This window comes from Dermacentor variabilis, chromosome 2 (assembly GCF_050947875.1).
Source record: "Dermacentor variabilis isolate Ectoservices chromosome 2, ASM5094787v1, whole genome shotgun sequence".
In the NCBI taxonomy this organism is placed as follows: Eukaryota; Metazoa; Arthropoda; class Arachnida; order Ixodida; family Ixodidae; genus Dermacentor; species Dermacentor variabilis.
In genome coordinates this window covers 155,497,214-155,517,822 of record NC_134569.1, presented here as the reverse complement: position 1 = coordinate 155,517,822, position 20,609 = coordinate 155,497,214, and the positions used below count along the sequence as shown (strand labels likewise).

Sequence of the window (20,609 nt, the reverse complement as noted above, 5' to 3'; positions counted from 1 at the left end):
TACTTGGGTAAATAGTCATGAGAAATTTATTTTTAATGATAATTTTGAGATTTCGCTCCAAAGCAAAGCTAGATGTCGCAAATACGTAAATTGCAGTATATAGAGACGTCTCGATCGAGTCGTTCTTATCAAGTGCTTCGTTACTTCCTATACGCCATTCTCCTATGGCTTAATAATGGTAATTTTTTCCAAGTTGGGTGATTAAATAAACTCTTTTTAATGAAGGTTAAAATTTACTCACAATAAACAATATGTTGTTTTTTTTAAGCTACCCTTGAACAAAACAGTAGTTTGACAGCCTCCTATCTTAAGAATGTGACTTCAGAGAAGAAAGTTTTTTGTTAAGCGCTTCTTAACGTGAATGCAAAAAGCGCAACTGCTGCTATGTTGAGAGTATAACGTTACTGAAGCATGAGTGAATCAACTTTCATCATGAATGAGCCAGCGTTACCCATTAACTTCATCTAAGTACAGAAAAGGTAAATCCACTTTGCAAATTGATAAACAATATTGCAACGACTTTCTTAACAGCAAAACTCTTTTCTAGAGACACTGGAATCACTCTTTCCGTAACCACACGGTTTTAAATAAAGAAAGCGAAAGCACATAACTAAACCTGACCAGAACGAACTGAGCTCGGGCTGCTGCCAAAGGAGCTGCTCAGGAACACCCAAAGAAAGAGATAAAATTCTCTCCATTCGCTTTCTGCGAGGCACCACAAAGGCCTTTCGTTGAAGCGCACACCTTTTCTCCGATCCATAATGGCTTCCCGAAGGTGCTTTCCCTATCGATGGAGAAACGAAGTTACGTTTAGTTAGGTCAAGTTGATGTGGTTAGAGTACACCCTCACGCCGGGCCCTAAGGCCAAAGTGAACGGCGCCAAAGTGAGGCAGCATCGCAGCAAAAAATCTCGGCCATCGCCGACGACGAAGAAAGAACCAGGATCTCGGGGGCCTTTCAGAAGGAACCAGCGGCGCACGCCCTTCGTATAAAGGAGCGCGCGGTAGAACACCCAAGCAAATGGGCACAGAGCGCCATTCCACCAGCGCCGCTGCTGCCACGACCAGCACGAATACTCGCGAATGTTCCCTCTCCTCCTGCTCGTAGCCGTTCTTTGTCGTCGTCTTCACTTTTCCTCAAGTTCCCTTCCTTCCTTCTTTCTTTCTTCCTTCCTTCTATTTCTTCTTTAGTTAATTTTTTTTTTTATTTTGCAGGGCGCATTCCTTACCTCCAGCCGCTTGCCTGACTGCGGCCGGGAGGCTGTCCAAAGCACGCGCTTGCGCACATGCACAGTGGGCACCCTTTTTCGTCGGGGCGTGAGCATTCACTGAGCTCTGCTTCCTCTGTCCTCATTTTTCTCCCTTCCTTTAAAGTCGAGATAGCGGACAAAACGGGAAGAACGGTGCCTTTCACCTCCGCCGCACCGTGAAACCGTGACGGAAACGGGCTTTCTGACTTTCTTTGTCGTGAGTTCTCTTCCCATCGAAGAAATAAAAGGTTAGAAGAACCAATGTGAATACACTCCTTCTTGCTTCTTCATCACGCATTTCCCCTTTCACCTCCCTTTCTCTTTCAAGCTTTCCAAAGTGCTACTTTGTTCCCACATGGTAGCAGCGTCAACGTTAATTTTGCTGTTAAGACATATATTACCAGCTCAATGTTCTTGGAAAAGCTCCTTTTCTTTCATAAAGGCAGGGCTTCAAAGCAGTCGTACTTTTAATTTGTAAAAAGTTTTGATAAAGTACGCTGCACAGCACTGTGTTTATATGTACATGCCATCGCACACGTTGGAACCAACGAAAACAATCAAGATAAACGTAAGCGTGTTGGTTCTCTATAGGTGAATATCACCATTCGGCCACGCCACTTACTGATGTTGGTTGAACGGATATCGAAGAAATTTATACGTGCTTAAAACTGGCCCGAAATAAAGCATCAAAGTCCGCTACGATGGGTGATCTCTTCACCTTGCGCCACCTATCTTTCGTCTTCTTATTCTTCTCCTTTCGTTCATCGTGTTTCTGTCTGCTGCACTGAACACGTCGCCTCCTGTGGTGGCGTCGGATACACCTGTCAAACCCGCGTCGTCTCACACTTTTCTTCCTCCCGGATTCCATCCGCTCTCGCCTCCGTATGCTGCACTTCAAAATCGCATTCCGTTGTTCCGCATGCTCGGCTTTTCCCAACTGCCATCCACACATGTCTGAAAGGAGAAGTACAACACGAACGAAAAAAAAGCCACAACGCCAGGGGGCGAGGTTGCTCGTAGGGGCAAAAAGGAAAAAAACGACATCCCCAGCTGTCAGCGGGGCAGGGATCACGCGCGTACGTTTGTGCAGTTTTCTTCTGTTTAAACACCGCGCAGGATCCCCGTCGAACTATCGGGACAGATGCTGGAGCATTGCTCTGTAGCTTGAAGGAACGTGATGTTGGGCGCCCTCGTCGCTGTACTTTTGATTTATATCCGCAGTTCTTCTTTTTCATATTCTACGGATTTTAAAGAGGTAAATAGTCTTGTGTCGCTTCAATGATGATGTTTAACCCTTTGAAATGCATATTACTTATGCAAACAAAAATTATGAACGAGCACTGATCCTGCTTTCCTAGGTCAAGATGAGAGCGTGAACTCAAAGCCTAAATGAGGTTTGTTTCGAAATACTGCATAATAACTAGTTCGCATTCAACTGCGTTTCAGAATTCTGAAAACCCCTCTCCGCTGCAAAGTGAACTAATTTTCCTGCAGAGATTTCGTTAACAACCTTGTCCAATAATTTACCATAACTTAAAATAAGTTCGTAGAGTGACTCCATGAATATTTATCCGACGCTTTCCAGCATTTGCAGAGAAAATGCAACATCGATGTCAGCCCGTCACGTAAGTCCCCTGATAATCGTAGTTAATGCTCCTGTCACATACGCCCATGGTCATGTGTACCCGTAATGCCCTGCTGCAGAATTATTTCCGTTTATCGGGCACTATAGCGAACACAAAAAGAATTGAAACCTACAATGCCACAAGTAAAACAAATGAATTTTTGTTTTCTATTCGCAGCCTAAGCATGAAGGCTGAAATCGAATGGATTAGCCTACGTGCACGTCTTCGGCCAATACAATACATTAAACCATTCTATGTTGCGCGGCCGTACTAGAATAATTTAAACACTTCGTTTTTATCGCCATACGCGGTATCCAAACATTTGTTTGCGCGTGCATATGCATTTCGTGTGCTCTTGCCATAGGACGTCGTGGCAGGTAATTGAAACGCGCATGTACCACTATCATTCGATTTTCTCGCAGAATCCACTTGGCGTAGTATTATCCCATTGTTTGGCGTGAGCATGCTTTGGAATGTTTGTTCCTTCCTTAAAACAGATCTTCCTCTATAATTTGGACAAACCCCGTTCTCAGAATTGGGTCTGCGCGCGTACGTGTTCGGATAATATTTCACCCTATTGTGCTACTCACGCCCGTACCCGTGCTGACGCTCTGTTATTATTATGGAAACCTTACGCCCGCACCATGGCCACCCGAGCCGTTTCCGTTTTAGGAGACTGATTGGATCCAGCCCATATCTTCAGGATTGCCGAGTGGGAGTCCTAGGCATAAAATGTTATGCATTTGAAAGGCCTAGTCTGTTATCATTAGTCGCACAGGCGTATATACGCAGAAAAACAAGCACAAAACACCATTTATTTTCGGAAGCCGTCTGGGAAAGCAGAATATGTCTCAAATAAAGAATGGACATATAATATACTCAGACTTCGTACAATCGTGACATGCGGCTAATTAACTCGCCAGTAAACGTCTCCCCCCCACTGTTTATAGAGCACGTGCACTATCCCTCAACGTAATGGTTAAGTTATCTACGTGCGTATAGATCCAGTACGTAGAAGACTGTGAAAGTTCTTGATGAAGAGCCAGTCCTTATCGAACAGTGCGTCGTGCCCACCCGAGCCAGAGTAATGAAGCACCGCTAGTTTGGGCTGATAATATACTGTTTTATCGCGACCAGCCTTACGCATCAGCTAGGAATAAAAATGCGCTGCGCTGCCGTAGTGCATGTTTTCCCCACCAAAGATACACATGCGTACAACTTCCCCATTCACAAAGTTCTATTGGGCGGCTAGGTGAGTTTCAGTAGGGCTGCAGCTCAGCGCTAAACCCCACTAATGAGGAGATACAAGCCGTAGGCGCGCATTGTCCATGCAAGATGCGTTCCCGTGGACATCAGGGGGGGGGGGGGGGAGGCGGTATTCTGTAAGAGTCCACCTAGTGGACTTTCTATTTCGGCCACTGCTGATTGGATGCAGCTGTACGAGCGAGGGGGAGACGAGCGGCCGTATAGCCAATCAGCAGCTGCAGAAATGGACAGTCCACTAGGTGGACTCCTACAGGATACCTCCCCAGGAGTGCGCTCCGCACCGTCGTAAGGCGCGTCTCTCTGAAGAACGGAAACTTTGTACTGCACTTCCCTAATGCTAGTGCCGCGATGGCGCACTGCGGGCAATTAAAAAGAACGCGAACGCGTAACTTTGCCCTAGCGTGAGTACCTATGCCAGCGAAAAAAATACCACCTTTCAAAGGTGGCCACCATCATACTGGTAGTATACTGTTTTCGGGACTCAACCATTACGAATAGCTTCAAAAATATTGACGCATTTCCATGGAACATTCAATGCATTGCTATTGACGTTCTTTATCGCGATGTCCGAGAAACAAATTAGGTGCGCCCTGGACACGTTACCGGTTTCAATTTTCCGTGTTTTTCGTCAACGTATGAACTCTTGCATCCGTAGAAAAGACACGAATAGAAGCAACTCGAAGGAAAGCTGCAATCGAAGCACTTTTAGAGAAAGAAATAAGAAGCGCATTTACAAACATAATCACGCAACTGCAGATAAGCACCCGCCCTAGTAAGGTTATTAGAAATGAACGAAACAATGAAAGAAACGAAGGAAAATAGAGCATAAAGAAACAGGTACACATAACTTATCGAAAGTCAGTGGGCGCGACGGGACGGTTTGAATATGCTTTTTCCTGCTTTCCTCACCCACACAGTGGGCCTTGGGCAAAACGCGACGAAAATTTGTGTGAAAACAGAAAACAAAAAAATCATGGTGAAATTTCACTCGAGTTATCTAAGAAGCATATCTAAGTCAGCGTTGTGTCACTTCCTCATGTTGACGCGTACGACCCAACGTATGTTGTTTGCCGCAATTGACGAAGCATTAGGCGTTTGATTAAATGTAAGCTTTACTGACCATGTAATAAGTTTTGGCACTTCATCTGGCCAGTACAAACCCTCATCAACACTTATCAGTTGTTATGAGCTTGATCTCACTCGATACTACCCTGACCGACCCTTATCAACATTTATCGGTCGTTATCGACCTTATCGGACTCGATCCATCTCTTTTCCATTATCGACGCTTATCAGTCATGATCAATTTTGTCGGAACCGCTCTGACCCTTATCAACTCTTATCTGGCCGTGTTAACATTATCAGACATGATCCGACCCTTGTCAACCTTTATCAGTCATTATCAAGCTTATCGGACTTGTCCGGCCATCATAAGCCCGTATCGCTCTTTAGCACCTAATATATTCGCGTCTAACCATTATCAACCGCGACCAGAGTCTCGTCATTCCTTATTATTCTCATCAGCTCATTGACTGATTATCTGTCTGTACTGCGCGACAACACCGACTACGCGGTCCCCCACATTCAAGTGGTTCAGATATATTCGCCTTCTGCAAGCGTGGGCGTTTATAGCCCAGTGGGTCAGAAGAGACTCGCCTTCAGGGCGTCGTCACGCGTCATCGACGGTTTTCCTGCGTGAGTTGACACAGAAATGCGCACTCATTAAAAAAAAAAAGCTTAACGCCGCAGCTTGCGCGGTGGGTCAGTGTGATCGAAGTCCGCACAACTCTCGCACGTCGGCAGCATGCTTCACGGAGCAGCCGAAGGTGGTCCAGAGGCGGCACGCTGCTGGCATCGACGCGGGCCGAGCGGCGGTGACCGCACGGCCTCTGCTCGCCATGCAGTGCATGCACGCGCGAGTGTGCCGTGACTGGCACGCCGATTCCGCGACGCCAACAGACTCCCCGCCGTGGCGCGTCTGCTCGCGTCGGCTGTTACTCGGCATGCGGGAAGCGTAAACTGTCCTACTCAGCAGTGGCCGGCGTCGCCCATCGCGAACCAACGCAACCGCCCCTTTACGCATCCCTTCCCTTTGCCCCACCCCTCCCTCCTCCCCGCCCCGTCGCATCGTAAACACGTCACCTTCTTTCTTTACCCACTCTCGTGCAACATAACACCAGCAACGTTCTCACTGTGCTTTTGCCGTCCACTCGAAGAGCAAATGATCGGCACGTGCCCATTTCTGTTCTATGCCTTTATGGCAGCGATATTTCTTAGTAGCGGGGGAAACTGGAGGTTAGCTGATGAACGTTTGTATTTGACAGAACAGCGACGAATCAGGCAACAGCTAAGGATAGTCTGTACTTCCCTTAGTTCTCGTCTGATTTAGTGCTGTTTTCATCATCATCATCATTTATTGGACCCTTTACAGGGTATTACATAAGGGGGGGAGTCATCATAGACATACACAAGTAAAGGATGTTACGACAAGAATGAATTGAAATAACACAGGTTAAGTAATGCAGCAAAAACAAAATAGAAGTACAAGCGACTTCATATGCCACAGCACTTGGAATGAAAAGATAAATCCTTCAATTGTAATTTACAAAATGTGAAAGCAACCGCTCTTTAAGGTTTTCAGGATCATGCTCCATGGCAATTGTATCAGGGAGTTCATTCCATTCCAGCACTGCTGTGGGTAAAAAAGATTTATTGAAGGCAGAAGTTGATCCATACAGGCGCTGTAAACTGAGTGAATTGAACAGGCGTCGTGACGAACGTGCTGGTGGTAGAAGAAGTGATTCGCGCAGATGTTGAAAATGCTAGTAGAACTTGTGGAATAAGCATATACGTGCTATCTTGCGTCGATAGGCTTATTGTGGGTAGATTGAGCTGTGACTTAATACTACTGATACTAGTTTTGTAGTCATATATTGAAGATATCGAGCAGCACGGTTCTGGACCAATTCTATTGCATCGATTAGATATGTTGGATGTGGAGACCAAATCGCGGAAGCGTATTCAAGTTTTGTTCGAACAAAAGTTTTGTATGCCAGTTTACGGATGGAAGGGGGTGACAACGATGATGTTCTTCTGATGAAGCCTACTGTTTTAGAGCTGTCGGCGATCAGTTTCGTGATGTGCTCCGACCAGTTTAGATTGTTAGTGATTAGAATACCGAGGTCGCGATACGTTTGTACTTGCGAGATGTTGACTGTGCGTAATGAGTACTGATGGGTGATGTTAGTGCGCTTGCGGGAAATTTGAATAAATTTGCATTTAGAAATGTTAAGCTGCACATACCATTTGGTACACCAGTTATCTATTAAATGCAGGTCGTTCTGAAGAAGGGCACAGTCGTCCGCGAAGAGGCGTATAGATGATGAAGTACCACAAGGGAGGTCATTAATATAGATGAGAAAGAGAAGGGGACCAAGGACTGATCCTTGTGGAACTCCAGAAAATACCTTGCTTGAGGCTGAACAACATCCTCCTATCACCGTGTACTGAAGGCGGTCAGTGAGGAAGCATTTAATCCAGGCTAGAATTTGCGGGTGTAGGCTGAGAGAAGAGAGTTTGCAGATTAGTCGTAGATAGGGAACATGACCGAATGCCTTTGGGAAGTCTAAGAATATTACATCAGTTTGAAACAATGAATCTATGTTTAAATGAAGCTCGTTGGTAAATTCAAAGAGTTGCGCTTCGCAGGAAAGACCGCAGGAAAGTATGATGGTGATAGCGGTTTTATATTGCCTTTTTTTTTTTCTGACGGGAACTGTGACCAATATTTACGCAAAAGAATGAGCTGGGAAAATAAAGAGAACCGCACTCTCTTTAATCTGTTCTGATAGCGTACAGTGGCGGCGCTACGTGCCATATTCGTTCCACAGCAGTCTATCATAGAGAGTGAGAGAGAAAAATTAATTGCGGGGAGGAAAAGCAAGATATTTTCTGAAGCAACTTAGAGGAGCCTAACTCAGCGCCCAGCAGTCTCCTATAATGTTCACAAAGCTTCATTCAAACATTCCTTGCCCCGCCTCGACAGCCTGTTCTCGGTTACACTTGGTGCGGCGCGAAAATCGCGCACGCCTGCAAGACAGCCAGAAAAAGAAACTGACGAGAAATTTCGTTTCATTTCTTTTCCCGTCTTTTCATACCGCACCGTGGCAGCGTCTGTCAGTAAAGGCCGGGACTTAATTGAATCCGCACGTGCCAATTACGATCGGGCCGTTTTGGAAGCACACTTGACGGCAGCGACGCTTCTCTTTGCGACTCCCCCCCCCCCCTTTTTTTTTTCTTTAGAAGGTGGAAGCGCGGATTGGGGAAGTTAAAAGGCTGCCTTCAGAGATTCGGGATGTAGATCGCGCTTTCAGCAATCAAGGCACTCTGGGCCCTCATTTCGCGGCCCTCGACGGCGCTGCCATCGCGCACCGGTTGCCCTGGCAGCGATAACACGTACGCCTGCGCGCGCGCCACCTAAGCGCTTTTATTTCGAACAATAGGAGCCACTCGCGTCGAAGAACGGCGCTGCTGCATCTATTAATCTAAAGCAATACGTTGTTAATCTCTTCGCCAGCACAAAGGAGCTTGAGAGGCGTCGGTTGTTTCCGTGTCGCCCCTTTCGGTGTTGCGTGCACCGCCGTAAACATTGGTCCTTCGCAGAGGGCTCGTTTCGAGGAGTTCTTTGCTGCGCGTTCTATTCTTCCGCGCATTGCGATAAATTCTGTAGTCGCTCGGCAGAAGAGCACTTCAATTATTGCGTGTTTTTGAAGTCGAAGATGCTCGGACCGTGGCCACATCCGTCATTGGCATGAAAAGCGATTCGTGCGCTATAGTACGATAGTTGAAGGGCACCGGCTGAAGATAGCGTTGATAGTTTCCCTGTGTATCGTGTCCCTTCCACACGCACTGAGTGCTTACTCTCTCCCCTTTTTCCTCTTTCTATTTTCCTTTCCCCCACTTCTAGTGTAGGGTAGCAAACCGGGTGCTCTTCTGGTTGACGTCCTTGTCTTTCCTATCCTTGCTTTCTCTCAATCTTGAAGGCGACAGCTTTCTTGAGCTACTTCACCCACTATACGGATGGACGTCGGCCGATCTCGCACCATACAAAATCGGGATGAGAATAAAGAGAGGAGAGGGAAAGCGCAGGTGCGGAGGACGAAGTCGTGGTATCACTCGGCATTCGGGTTGGCAAGGAGATCACCGCATCGCGTGTCTACTGATGCGCCCGTGATGCTTCGTGACTTGCGGATGGCACGCGGTTGCGGTGCAGGTTCCTCGTGAAAGCTGTCACTGACTCTGGCAAATACATTCGATGGTTATTAGGTATATGTGGGTATTATTTCCACAATTTGGAACAGAGCGGGGCACCCGTCTTGCAGCACGCGGAGAAACCAGTATTTCCTAAAGTTGCACGACAAGTAAGACCTTCGAATTGAATACTAGTATTTTTAGGAATACTAGCTTCGAATGCCAAATAATAATAATAATAATAATAATAATAATAATAATAATAATAATAATAATAATAATAATAATAATAATAATAATAATAATAATAATAATAATAATAATAATAATAATAATAATAATAATAATAATAATAAATGCTGTTTTGTTCTTGATGTACGAAAACAATAATCAGGAACAGGAAAGATGGAAGGAATCTGTTTTTGTTTATTTCTCTTCTTTTTCATATCACGCACGCACAAGTTTGTAGAAAGGGGCAGCTTGCAATTTAGAAAGCTTGCGAAAGTTCCAGGTTGGGTTGCGGCGTGCACATGAGGCGGCCGGTGCACTCTGCGCGTCGACGCTTCTTCACGTGACCGGTGGGTCCTAATAACCGTAACAGGCTCGTATAGCCGGCCATTAACCAATAAGCAATCATATCAGATACCCTATATTTCCAAATTCGAAAACGAACTGTTCGAAATTCGAATATTCGCATACCACTCATTTACTTTATGGGTCCCGTCGACTTTCTTGTTTTCTTTTTATCGCTAATTTTCGGTTAGTGTCTCGCTTGGCGGTCGGCTGCTCCCGGATACTCGCCGGGGTAGCCCAGTGGCTACGGCGTTGTGCTACCGAGATCGAAGTCGCCGGTCCGATGCTCGCCGCTGCGGCCAGATTTGGATCGGGGAAAATTTCAAGAGCGCCAATGTACAGTGCGTTGGGCGCCTGGTGAAGGAACGCCAGCTGGTCAGCACTAATGCGGAGCCACCCCCCCCCCCCCCCTCCAGCAGCGTGCCTCATAATCAGATGTAAATCCGGCACGTCCAATCGCAGAATGTTAATTATTTCCTTGAAACATTAATGCACTTCTTTTTCTTTGCGGTTCCATTGACAACGCATCCACAGATAACGCGCGATTGAGGAGAAGCAAAATGTAAATTCATCCCACGCGTTCCCATTTGGTTCGCTATCAAAGGGATTGTGCAATCCCTGCGCTGCCGCCATAATGCCATTATTATATTTGAGCAACACGTCAAGATAGGAAAGCCGAACGACTGAAGGAGACGCAGCATTCCCGCAGCATACAAGCACCTATTACGAATACCATACACACATAAAATATGTATAGAGGATAAAAAAGAACAAGCATTCAGAAACGGATATGTGCGATGAAATAAAGATAGGGCTTCCGCAACATTTTCTTAGCATTGTCGATCTCGCAGCGAACAGACCACATTCAAGCCTATACGCATATGCCTTTAGCTGCCTCTTCTTGTCGCAGTTCTTCTTTAATGATTTGTCTCACACGTCCACTGAGGGAAGTGCGACCTAATTTTCGACCTTACATATATGAGCGTGAACTTTTTGTAGCAATTCAGTAGTAGTGTTGGCGATGATGTTGTTATATTTAAATTTCATAGATGTGACTACACCATTGCTCGTTGTCTCCTCCTAATATTTTGTCGTTCGATACTTTGGTCCTATGTATTAACATTTAACAGTTAACCTAGCCTCTGCTTATACACTGTAGTAATGAATTCCAAGACGGCGGAGAGCACATTTCTGGGAGGTGGGTCAGTTGCTCTGAAAAGCTGGAGGTCATGCTCGTTGCGGAAATGCCTAAAAACAAAGCTCATAGCTGTTGCTCAGTTACAACTATTAACAGCAAGACTACTGAACTGGCTTCCTTCTATACGGACAAGGTTTTGAGTGATCGTGTCTTCGTCGTGCAGGGGATGATGTTTCAACGTACGGCAAGCTGTGTAGTCATTATCATCATCATCAAAAGTATCACAAGCATTCTCATCATAGTCCTCATGATATTTATCCCAGCGATCACCCAGTTAACAGCCTACTTATCTTTACTACAGGACCAACGCCTGTTCTATCAATTTCTAACTGCTCCTGTCGTCCTTAATCAACTGTCTCTAATATAAATACCAATTGATAAAATTTGGACGAAAGAGTGTGACCTTGTCTACTCGACATGTAGAGAAACTCCTTTTAAAGAAGAAACTAAAAAGCACACATGCAAAGGCGTAAAACCAGCAGCTCTCTATCATCCCCTTTTCAACTTAAAAGAAAAGTAACAGAAATAATCTTCACGAGTCTCAAGCGCACATGGCGTTGTGTGCCTAGTTATGACAACAGAGGTAAACGAGATCCTTCAATATTCAGTCTGCCTTGTGAAACACGTTTCTTTTTTTTTTCGTCTTTTTAAGTACTGAACTGGGTAATTAGTTTATGCACACATGTCCCAGATAATATTACGTGACATACCGGAAAATTTTCTTGAACAAATTTCTCTAATATGCTGGTTCTCGAATATGCAGCGAAAAAAAAAGAATAAAGAAGTAGCATTGAAAACGCGAACAGTGCCGCTCGCCCACGTCTTCATTGCGTAGGTTTACACTCGCTGTTCCGTGCCTCATTCCCCGAATAATAAAACGAATAGCATAGTGTTTGCCAGTGTTCATCAAAAAGAAAACGAATATGAAACCATTTATTATGGAGCGAGATATGTCAGGAGTGATAGGATGATCTTTCAAAGTCGGTTGCCTTTAACAAGATTCTGGCTTTTCGGCCTGCCGTGTTTCTGCAGACAAGGAACGTGCGTATGTCATTGCTTCACAATCTTGTTACGAATCTAGCAATCAAGTTTTATATATCTGTCATAGGCGGGGAATTCCGCTCAAATATAATAATTGAAGTGAAAAAAAAAGAACTTATTTACGATGAGATCAGTGGGACTTTGTTTTTCGGCTGGCTTCCCTCGCGGCATCTTCGACGAGTCTTCTTCGGAAATTGACCAGTTTTCACGGCTTCGAAGCTTGTCGAGCAGACATGATTATATGGTAGTGAAAAAAAAAGGTTAAAAAAGAAGGAACATGATCAGCGTTTGCCGCGTGAGAGCTACTGAGCTGCTGGAGTGCGAAAAGCAGCATAACATTGGCCATGCCTAAATTGACGAGAGAGCGAGAGCTCACCTGCTGCTTACAAGAAAAAAAAGAAAAACATATTTCGTGTTATACACACACTTACTTCCGGGTCCCACGTTGTGTAAACATGTTCCCTATCAGAAGAAGCCCTCTTTTAGCTCACGCGGAAAAGCAAATGAGCAACGAGAAAGGTAGGCCTACATAACTTCACAAAGACTAAGCTATGTGTTTTTTCCCAGCGGGAAACTTTTTAGAGCGCCGCCGGCATGAGCCTGTTTTCCTGCATCTTCCTGTCACCGATACCGGCACACTTTGGAGCAGCCAACTGCGCACTTCATCTTTCAGAGCCGGCCGAGAAAATGCGCATGTACGCCGTGCGTTTGACGTACTTTGTTTGGCCTCACTTACATAGTCTGCTTCGTTGATCTATTTTTCTGGAGGGCCTTTTTATCGTCTGCCATCGCCTTTACAAAAGCAACGAGGGCGTATGTTTTGCCCGAATGTACTGTGTTCAGGTTTGAAAAAGCAAGGAGTTCTCGTGACGTAAAAGAAACTTTTCGTTTTCGATCCAGCGAGAAACGAAAATAAGAGTCCGCAAAATGCAGTTTCTGTCGCGCAAAGTTTTTCAGTGTTCATTTGTGCTTTCTTTGGGCCTATAGAGTTATAGCTCCCACTAGCAGTGGGAACGTATGTTTACAGCGTCTAAAATGAGAATAAGCCATGTATTCTCTGTTTGTTTATATTCTTTACTTACGGCTGTCAATGTGCGTACTGTTGAAACTTTTCCTTTCAAAACTGTGCGTACTGGTGAAAACGTGGCTCGTAAACGGAGATTGGGGAGCTGTTTCGAACATGTGTGAGCTACATTTTGTTGGAACACTTGAATTTGTGACATTTTTTTAAACTTGTCTTCAACATTCACCCAAAAAAACATCTAATTCAAATCTCGTGCGTTCAATTTTGCTGCTAGATGTGAATTTTCAATATTGCAGAGACGATGGCGGCTATTATACAAACCGTGCTCTGTGTTTCGAGCACTCGTGTAAAAACAAATGACCTCTTCCCTACAGGTCGACTTCTCAACAGTCCTAATACACTATGTCATTAGGATATATAAGCAGGCTCCTTGCAAGTCATAATAAGGCGTTTTGCCCTCTAACGACTCATGCTTCACCGCAGGCTAGAAGATTGGCGTAAACACAAATCATATTTCCTTTAAAAGCCACACCATTCCAATCCAACTGCAATGCTCATTAGCACCTGTACAACTTAGCGAGTAGCATGAGCATGATTACAGTGTTACAGTCAGAGTCACGCTAGAGTTAGTTAGCGACATGCATAGCTGCGGCTCTTATTCGGGCAATGCGCTTTCTTTTTTTTTGTCAAAATGCATGGCGTATACATAATGACCATGTAGCTTCCAGTGACTACCCTTTGCTCTAACAGTTTTCTCAATCAGGTCGCTTTAAATGTATTCGCTGTCTTAGAAATGGCGAGGCGATGTGCAATACACACGGGTACAGCAACCTTCTATGAGTTCCCATATGATGCGAAGAAATTGTTTTTCTCTAGTAGAGCTAGCACTGAAGCACGACACATTGACAAAGTGTGCCGCCCTGTGTGATCTCCGCGGTTCATCGGCTGGAACATCAGCCTGTTCGTTAAAATATAAAATAATATGGCTCCAACTCTGAACCAACGAGACTTGAGGTAAGATGCGAAATTCTTAACGCATATTTACGTACTCCTATGTTGTATACGCTTAATTGGCTGCTTCGTTTCATGCGTGCGATGTTGGTGTATGTTATACTTCTGTTTGTAACCATAACATTTACCTGCCCTGGACTCGCAACTGCGCAGGAGGAAGGACCTTTGTAAGGCTGCAGTGCCCATCTATTCTTCCAACCCCCTTGTAATTTTCGTGATGTAAGAAAGAACATTAATTAGTTCACTAATTCATTGATTCATATTCATACATTAAGCGATTAACATGCGGCTCGACACCGCAAGGTGTGCTGGCCAGGCAGCACCCTGGTAATATTGCGAGGGGAATTTGAATTCTCCGGCAAACTGTTGGAGCCTTCGGACATACCAGGGCAGGTTGCGAGACTTCAAAAGTGAAAAAAATAATCATAAGTGAAACGTACATTTGAAGACTGCGGGAGCGATCAACTTCAGTTGTGCGCACACAATGAACCGACCAGATATGAAAATGCGCTGTTTACTGCGATTTCAGTCGGGAGTGAGGACTGTGATTTTTATCTTCGAATACCACCTATACATAACGATGGCGAACGCAACTAAGCATATTATTTTTGTTGTACCGAGACGACAGCGGAATACGACATTTAGTATAGAGCAACCATGTACTTCCTGCAAGAGCAGTGAGCACTTTAGGCACGTTTTCACCTTCGGGACAACAGTAAGAGAAAATGGTCTCACAAACTCATTTCTTCCTTCTGGAGAGTTTCCAGCTGGTGGTCGTTACGCTGCTGGATACTGTAAAACACGGATCGGATGACTGATAATCATGCGTGATTTTAATCAAGATGTAAACTACAGCTCAAATCGCCAGGTCGTAAAGACCAGCCTGCGAACCTTGTGTATCCCTTGTGTGCAGCACTATAACGTGTTATAAGTTAAAACAGCTGAGAGAACGATATTCATGTCAACAATACTGGCAACAGTTGCCTCCTGTTTATAAGCGAAACGCTTAGCACGCGATTTGTAGGTCGTTTTGAAACGCATTGTCAAGGTCTTCTGCCGCAAGCCACATACTGGCGGCAACGTCCACATAAAGGAAATCAGGCCTGAACAACGGCACACGGGCAGCAGTCTCCTCTGAAACATTGTGCACATACCTATAAATATAGGTAATGAAATTTAATACTAAACGTAAACAATTGGATGCCGCAATATCATGGGCGTGGGAGCTGTTCCGGCAAGCAAAACTGATCGATTCACGGATTGCGGCGGCGCAGCACTTTTCTTGATTGGAGGACAGCTCTGGGACAAATGCACGCTTACTGCGGTGTTTAGCCACAACTCAATGCCAATTTGTCATTATTGCTTTTCAATTGATCCAACACTGGCAGCATGGCCACTCAATCAAACGGCTCGAGGCGCGGCTTGTGAGAACTCGATGCCATACACGGGCGTGGTAGAGGCTGCCATCTTTACAGGGACAGCCGTATTTTCTTTCTTTTTTTGTTCATACCGGGCATTAGCCGAGGGAGTAACCGGGACGCAATTTCACTAGTTGATGCTCCCTCCATAAGAGCGCTGTTGTAGTCTCTGTCCTGGTTTCGCGTCTGCTGAGCCATTGCTTCTTTTCCTGAGGGCTTGCATCATTAGAGTAGCGCAGAGAAGCGAACTCTCAGCAGCGCCGTAAGAACAACAGGGTAAAACAACCTCTCTCGTTTTTACAAGCATTAGGTTTGCACTTACCTTCAGTTGACCCAAAGCTCTGGGCGCCTATCGCAGTCAACAAGCTTTTCGGATGAACAAGCTTTTCTGTTCGGTACTGTTCTCATTCGGTTGCTATGAAATGATTGAGCTAGGCAGTATCTCGAGTATTCCATATCTTTCGGTTATAGTGCGAAAGTTAAGTAACTTTGTTACTAATTATTCAGAATATTAAGTAAATAACCAGAAAGAAACGGTAATATGGGTAATTATAGTGAATGACTGCCTGATGTCATCTTTTTTCTCTTTGCTTTTTCTTATATTTTGGTATTCCTTTCCTTATTTTGGGAATGGACTACTACTGTATTTAAAGAAAAAACATTTATATGCTAATACCATCAGTAACGTCATGAAGTTCCGAACAATGCAAGGAAAAGCGACGTAGCATGAGTATCGAAGCTTCCAGTTATGTGTTAACGAAACAAGTATACTAGGCTTTAAGTAATGTGCCCGAAACTGCAGCATAATGTTATGAGAGAAAAGAAAATCTCAGCGCAGCGACTCTATAGGGGTTTCAGCAACTTAACGCGAAATACACGTTCGCGTCAGTATTTTTACAGTGAAGCTGTACATGACTAGCCAATTCGTCCGTCCGTCCGTCCGTCCGTCCGTCCGTCCGTCCGTCCGTCCGTCCATCCGTCCGTCCGTCCTTCGTTTGTCGCCTGTACGCCGTAAACTCCTCAAGCGCTACCCCGTGCGCATGCACGAAAAAAAAAAATAAGAAGACAGGCGCGCCACTGGCTGTGCCACTAGTGATGTCGTTGCTCTACGTCACAGCTAAGCGCGCGAGCGCGCGCAGCAGGTTCTCTCCGTGTGCGAAATGCGTAGGCCTGCGTCATGCGGTCCTGAGGAGCAGGCATATTTCGATCAGCAACGCAGCGAGCAGAATCGGGAACGAGCTCGTCTGCGCCGTGCCGATGCCGCAGTCCGGCCACGAGAACAGGTTCGTGCAGCCGAGCACAAGCAGCAACTGCGTACCGTGAATACGGCAGCCTACCGAACCGTCGTTTAATGAACCGTCGGGATTAATCAAGGGATAAAGACCGGGGCCACATGTTTCAGCTTCCCTGGTTAACCATGTGCACGGAGTGCTTGGGGGGTGATTTTCTGAAAAGTCAAGACAAAACTATATTCTCCTGCTCTGGCCATCGCATCGTTTCGCATTTTGATATTCTCCTTAATGTTTCGTCAGGAGTTGCACCAATAAAAACACCTCTTTGCCTCTGTGGAGCTACTGAGGCATATTCCCTGCATATGTTTTTTGCTTATACGCATCGTGATGTGACAGAGGCAATTAAAAGTAAATTGTGCGGCACAGTATTGCAATATTCTCGTTAAAATTGCTCTACTCATAAGCCTCAGCACTGCGTGGTGCAAGACTACAGGGCTTTCTTTTTTGTCTCTACCTAATAGAAGCAAATAATGGATTGGGCATCGCGATCACGCCGCGAGTGCTGCTAGTGGACCGCATTGCTAAGAGCTGCTAGGCATGGTACAACAACAGGAGTATGAAAAAAATTTTATCTTACAAAGAAACCATTTCAATAAAGAAAATAGCTGCATTGTGCCAAACAATATTAAATACTGGACCTTTACGTTTCAGAACGACGACCTAAGCATGAGGCGAGGCGTAGTGAGTGACTGGGCATTAATTTTAACCATCAGGGGTTTCTTACCATGTACCTAAATCTAAATAGCCGATCGTTCTTGTATTTCGTCTCAACCAAATGCGGCAGCCGTGGCCGGGGATTAAACCGGCGTCTTCGAGACCAGCAATACAACGCCACAGTCACTAGGCTACAACGGTGGGTTCCATTATGCCAGCACAAACGACCTAGAGAAATATCTGGGAATAGAACCTCTTTTTTTTTTATCCAGATTGTGTATAGATCGCGCGTATTCTTCAAATGGAAAGGTAACAGTTCCATGAAGTTGCTGGCTCAAATCCTTTACCGCGGATCACATGCGATGATTTCGGAACTTCTTTTGCGGTCGTGAATGATCTTTTTCTTGTAATAGTGCTCCAGGGACGTAATACTTGTATTGTTGGCATAACGTTTGGGCTTCTAAACTCAGCCGCTTGCTTTCTCAGACGATGGTCACAGAACTACGCAAACTACAGCACCACAGTAAGGATGTGTTAGAACTCTATTCATACCAGCTCAATCATCCTAAACACTGCCAGCAACAAACCTGCAACCACCTTGCCCTATTGGTGAAGGCCTTGCGTGATCATTTATAGCGTTAAAGCTCGTTAAATATAACGAAGACATCACTAAAGTCTGTAATGAGGATCATGCTTAGGTTCTCGTAAAGATTTCATGGGTTATTTATGTACGTGTCCAGAAATACTGCAATCCCCTTAGGAAATTTGGCGGGGCGCGGCAGCGCAAGGTATAAAGTAGACATTTGCGAGTATGACTGCTCCGAAGGTAAAAAAAGAAAAACACGTCCAATGATACAAGCAATGCAATACAGAAAGCAAAACATTGCAATTTTAGCAGCGAGCTCTCAGCAGCGCTACCGTCGGATCAGAGGCACCAGAGGAGTGGGCTGGCCCGCCACATCGCGAAGTCAGGCCAACCCCAGAGGCGTAACTGCGATCACTCGCAGCGCTAGCGCGTCATAGAAGAAGGGCGGCATGAAGTCGGGCTTGTGAACGGCCTACGCTCCGCATTTCTTACCTCTCGAATGCATCGACGACACACCCGGTGCGCACGAGAGGACCACCAGCACAGTCAGCGCGGCGGTCGCGACGGTTCTCGCTATCCACAGCGAACGGCGCCGGCGCCAGTTCGACGATGCTGGTCCACGCATTGTTGTCGTCGAGCTGCGCAGATATCCAGAGAAGGCGGCGGCGGCACTGTGCGCTGCTGAAGACAGCGTTCCCATCGCGCACGGCACGACCAAGGCGTCCACGCCCTCCCCAGGCCCCATTAGGGCCCGGTATTTCGGCCTGGCCACTTTTTCTGCACTCCTCGCGTCAGCACATCACGAGACGGGAGGGAAAGGTGTTACGAAGACGCCCTTTCCCCCACCTTTCCCTAATCGTAATCCGGCGATATTCACGACACAAAAGTGTTGTTTCTTCCCACGACACCCTACGGGCGCGTTGTGTCCGCGCAGCTCTCGTTTTTATTCGATCACAGCCAAGGCGCGCTTCTTTACCTACGCGCCTTCCTGTGCCGGCATACCATTTGCGTCGTTCACCAACCGGGTCACGCAAATATCTGAAGCGTCCAGCGGTAGGTCATTTGGTCACCGGTGTTCAGACTACACAGTTTGTTAGCGGATTCAGAGGTTCGCACTCACTCATCAGAAGACAGCGGAAACGCGCAAAGACAAAAGTGGCTATTCTGCACGCAAAAATACGTCGTGTGCGCGAAAGACGAGCTGGCAGCGGCTAGATGGGATGAAACGTTTTGAGAGAACCGCGCACTGTAATCCTCATTGCCGATAGTGAACCGTGGGAAAACACGGGTAGCGTTTGTTTCCGATGCGACGGCGGCTTCTACACTGTTCGGACCTCAACAACAGCAAAGAAAGAAAGAAAGAAAGAAAGAAAGAAAGAAAGAAAGAAAGAAAGAAAGAAAGAGAGAAAACGGTGGTGCCCGGCTGATGTCTTCGTCCCAGGGAAAGTTGCGTGCAGCGCACACAAGCACACACGTACGCGCACAACCCACAGCCTCAGCGGCGACGTGCTTTCGCGACGCGGGTGCTCGAAGCCGCCTGTGAAGCCAAGAGCGGTGACGACAGACTCCCTCCGTGCAGAGCGAATTGAGCTCCGAGGAAGCGCGAGAGAGCCAAACAAAATGAGAAAGGAGATGCGGCGAGCAGCGGCGGCTTCTGCAGGCTTCTCTTCTTGGCACGTCGCGAAAATATTCCCGCCGCACGGGGCTCTAGTCCGGGAGCACTGAGCCGGGTTCTCGGGGGCGCACTTGGACCGAGCGGCGGCCGCACCGTGCGTTCCCATCGACTCTCAGCGGGCGAGAATCGATCTGGACTTGGTATAGCTGCGCCATCTCTCGCTCACGGTGTGAACCTGCGATTGAGGATGGGTGGCCTCGGTCGCCACGCGGGAAAAGAAAGAAGGGGCGCGTTGATGGGCAAAAATAGAAAGCAAGAGCACTGCGGCCAGCCAATATCACTAAAGGTTTCTTCGCCTGCGTTCCCAGGTTTGGCGTGACTGCCGCTCCTGCTGGCTGCTAGCTACCACAGTGACACAACAGGTGCATAATTCTCGCGTGTAACTGGACATGGGTCGTGCTTATACGGGCATACCCCTGTCATCGTCAGTCTTCCCTTAACACATATCATACTGTAACGTGCACGATATCACTGGACTGGGAAGCAGATGGAGCGTCAGGGGCGATCTCGTAGGTGGCGGCAGTCACGGCACGAAGCACTCGGTATGGGCCTGTGTAACGAGACAGCAGTTTTTCTGACAGGCCGACCTGACGCGACGGAGACCATAGAAACACCAAACAAACAGGCGGGAAGTGCACACCTCGGTCTCGCCGGTCGCACAAGCACCTTTGACTCTCTCTAAATTTCAGAATGCGGTAACGGGCGATTTCCCTTGCGTGGGCAGAGCGGGCGATGGCGTCAAGTGCA

The 20,609-nt window shown here is 46.4% G+C and overlaps 1 protein-coding gene across 2 annotated transcripts in view; it reads right to left on the bottom strand.

Moving 5' to 3' along the window:
• The window catches only part of LOC142572881 (neural cell adhesion molecule 2-like), a 303,074-nt gene extending 283,194 nt beyond the window's left edge, over nt 1-19,880 (bottom strand). For both annotated transcript variants that reach the window (XM_075682318.1, XM_075682320.1), the window contains exon 1: nt 18,680-19,880. In XM_075682318.1, coding sequence (XP_075538433.1) covers nt 18,680-18,932 — 253 coding nt within the window. In that variant the 5' untranslated portion in view covers nt 18,933-19,880. The remainder of the gene's footprint in view (nt 1-18,679) is intronic.
• Between the last annotated feature and the right edge of the window lie 729 nt (nt 19,881-20,609).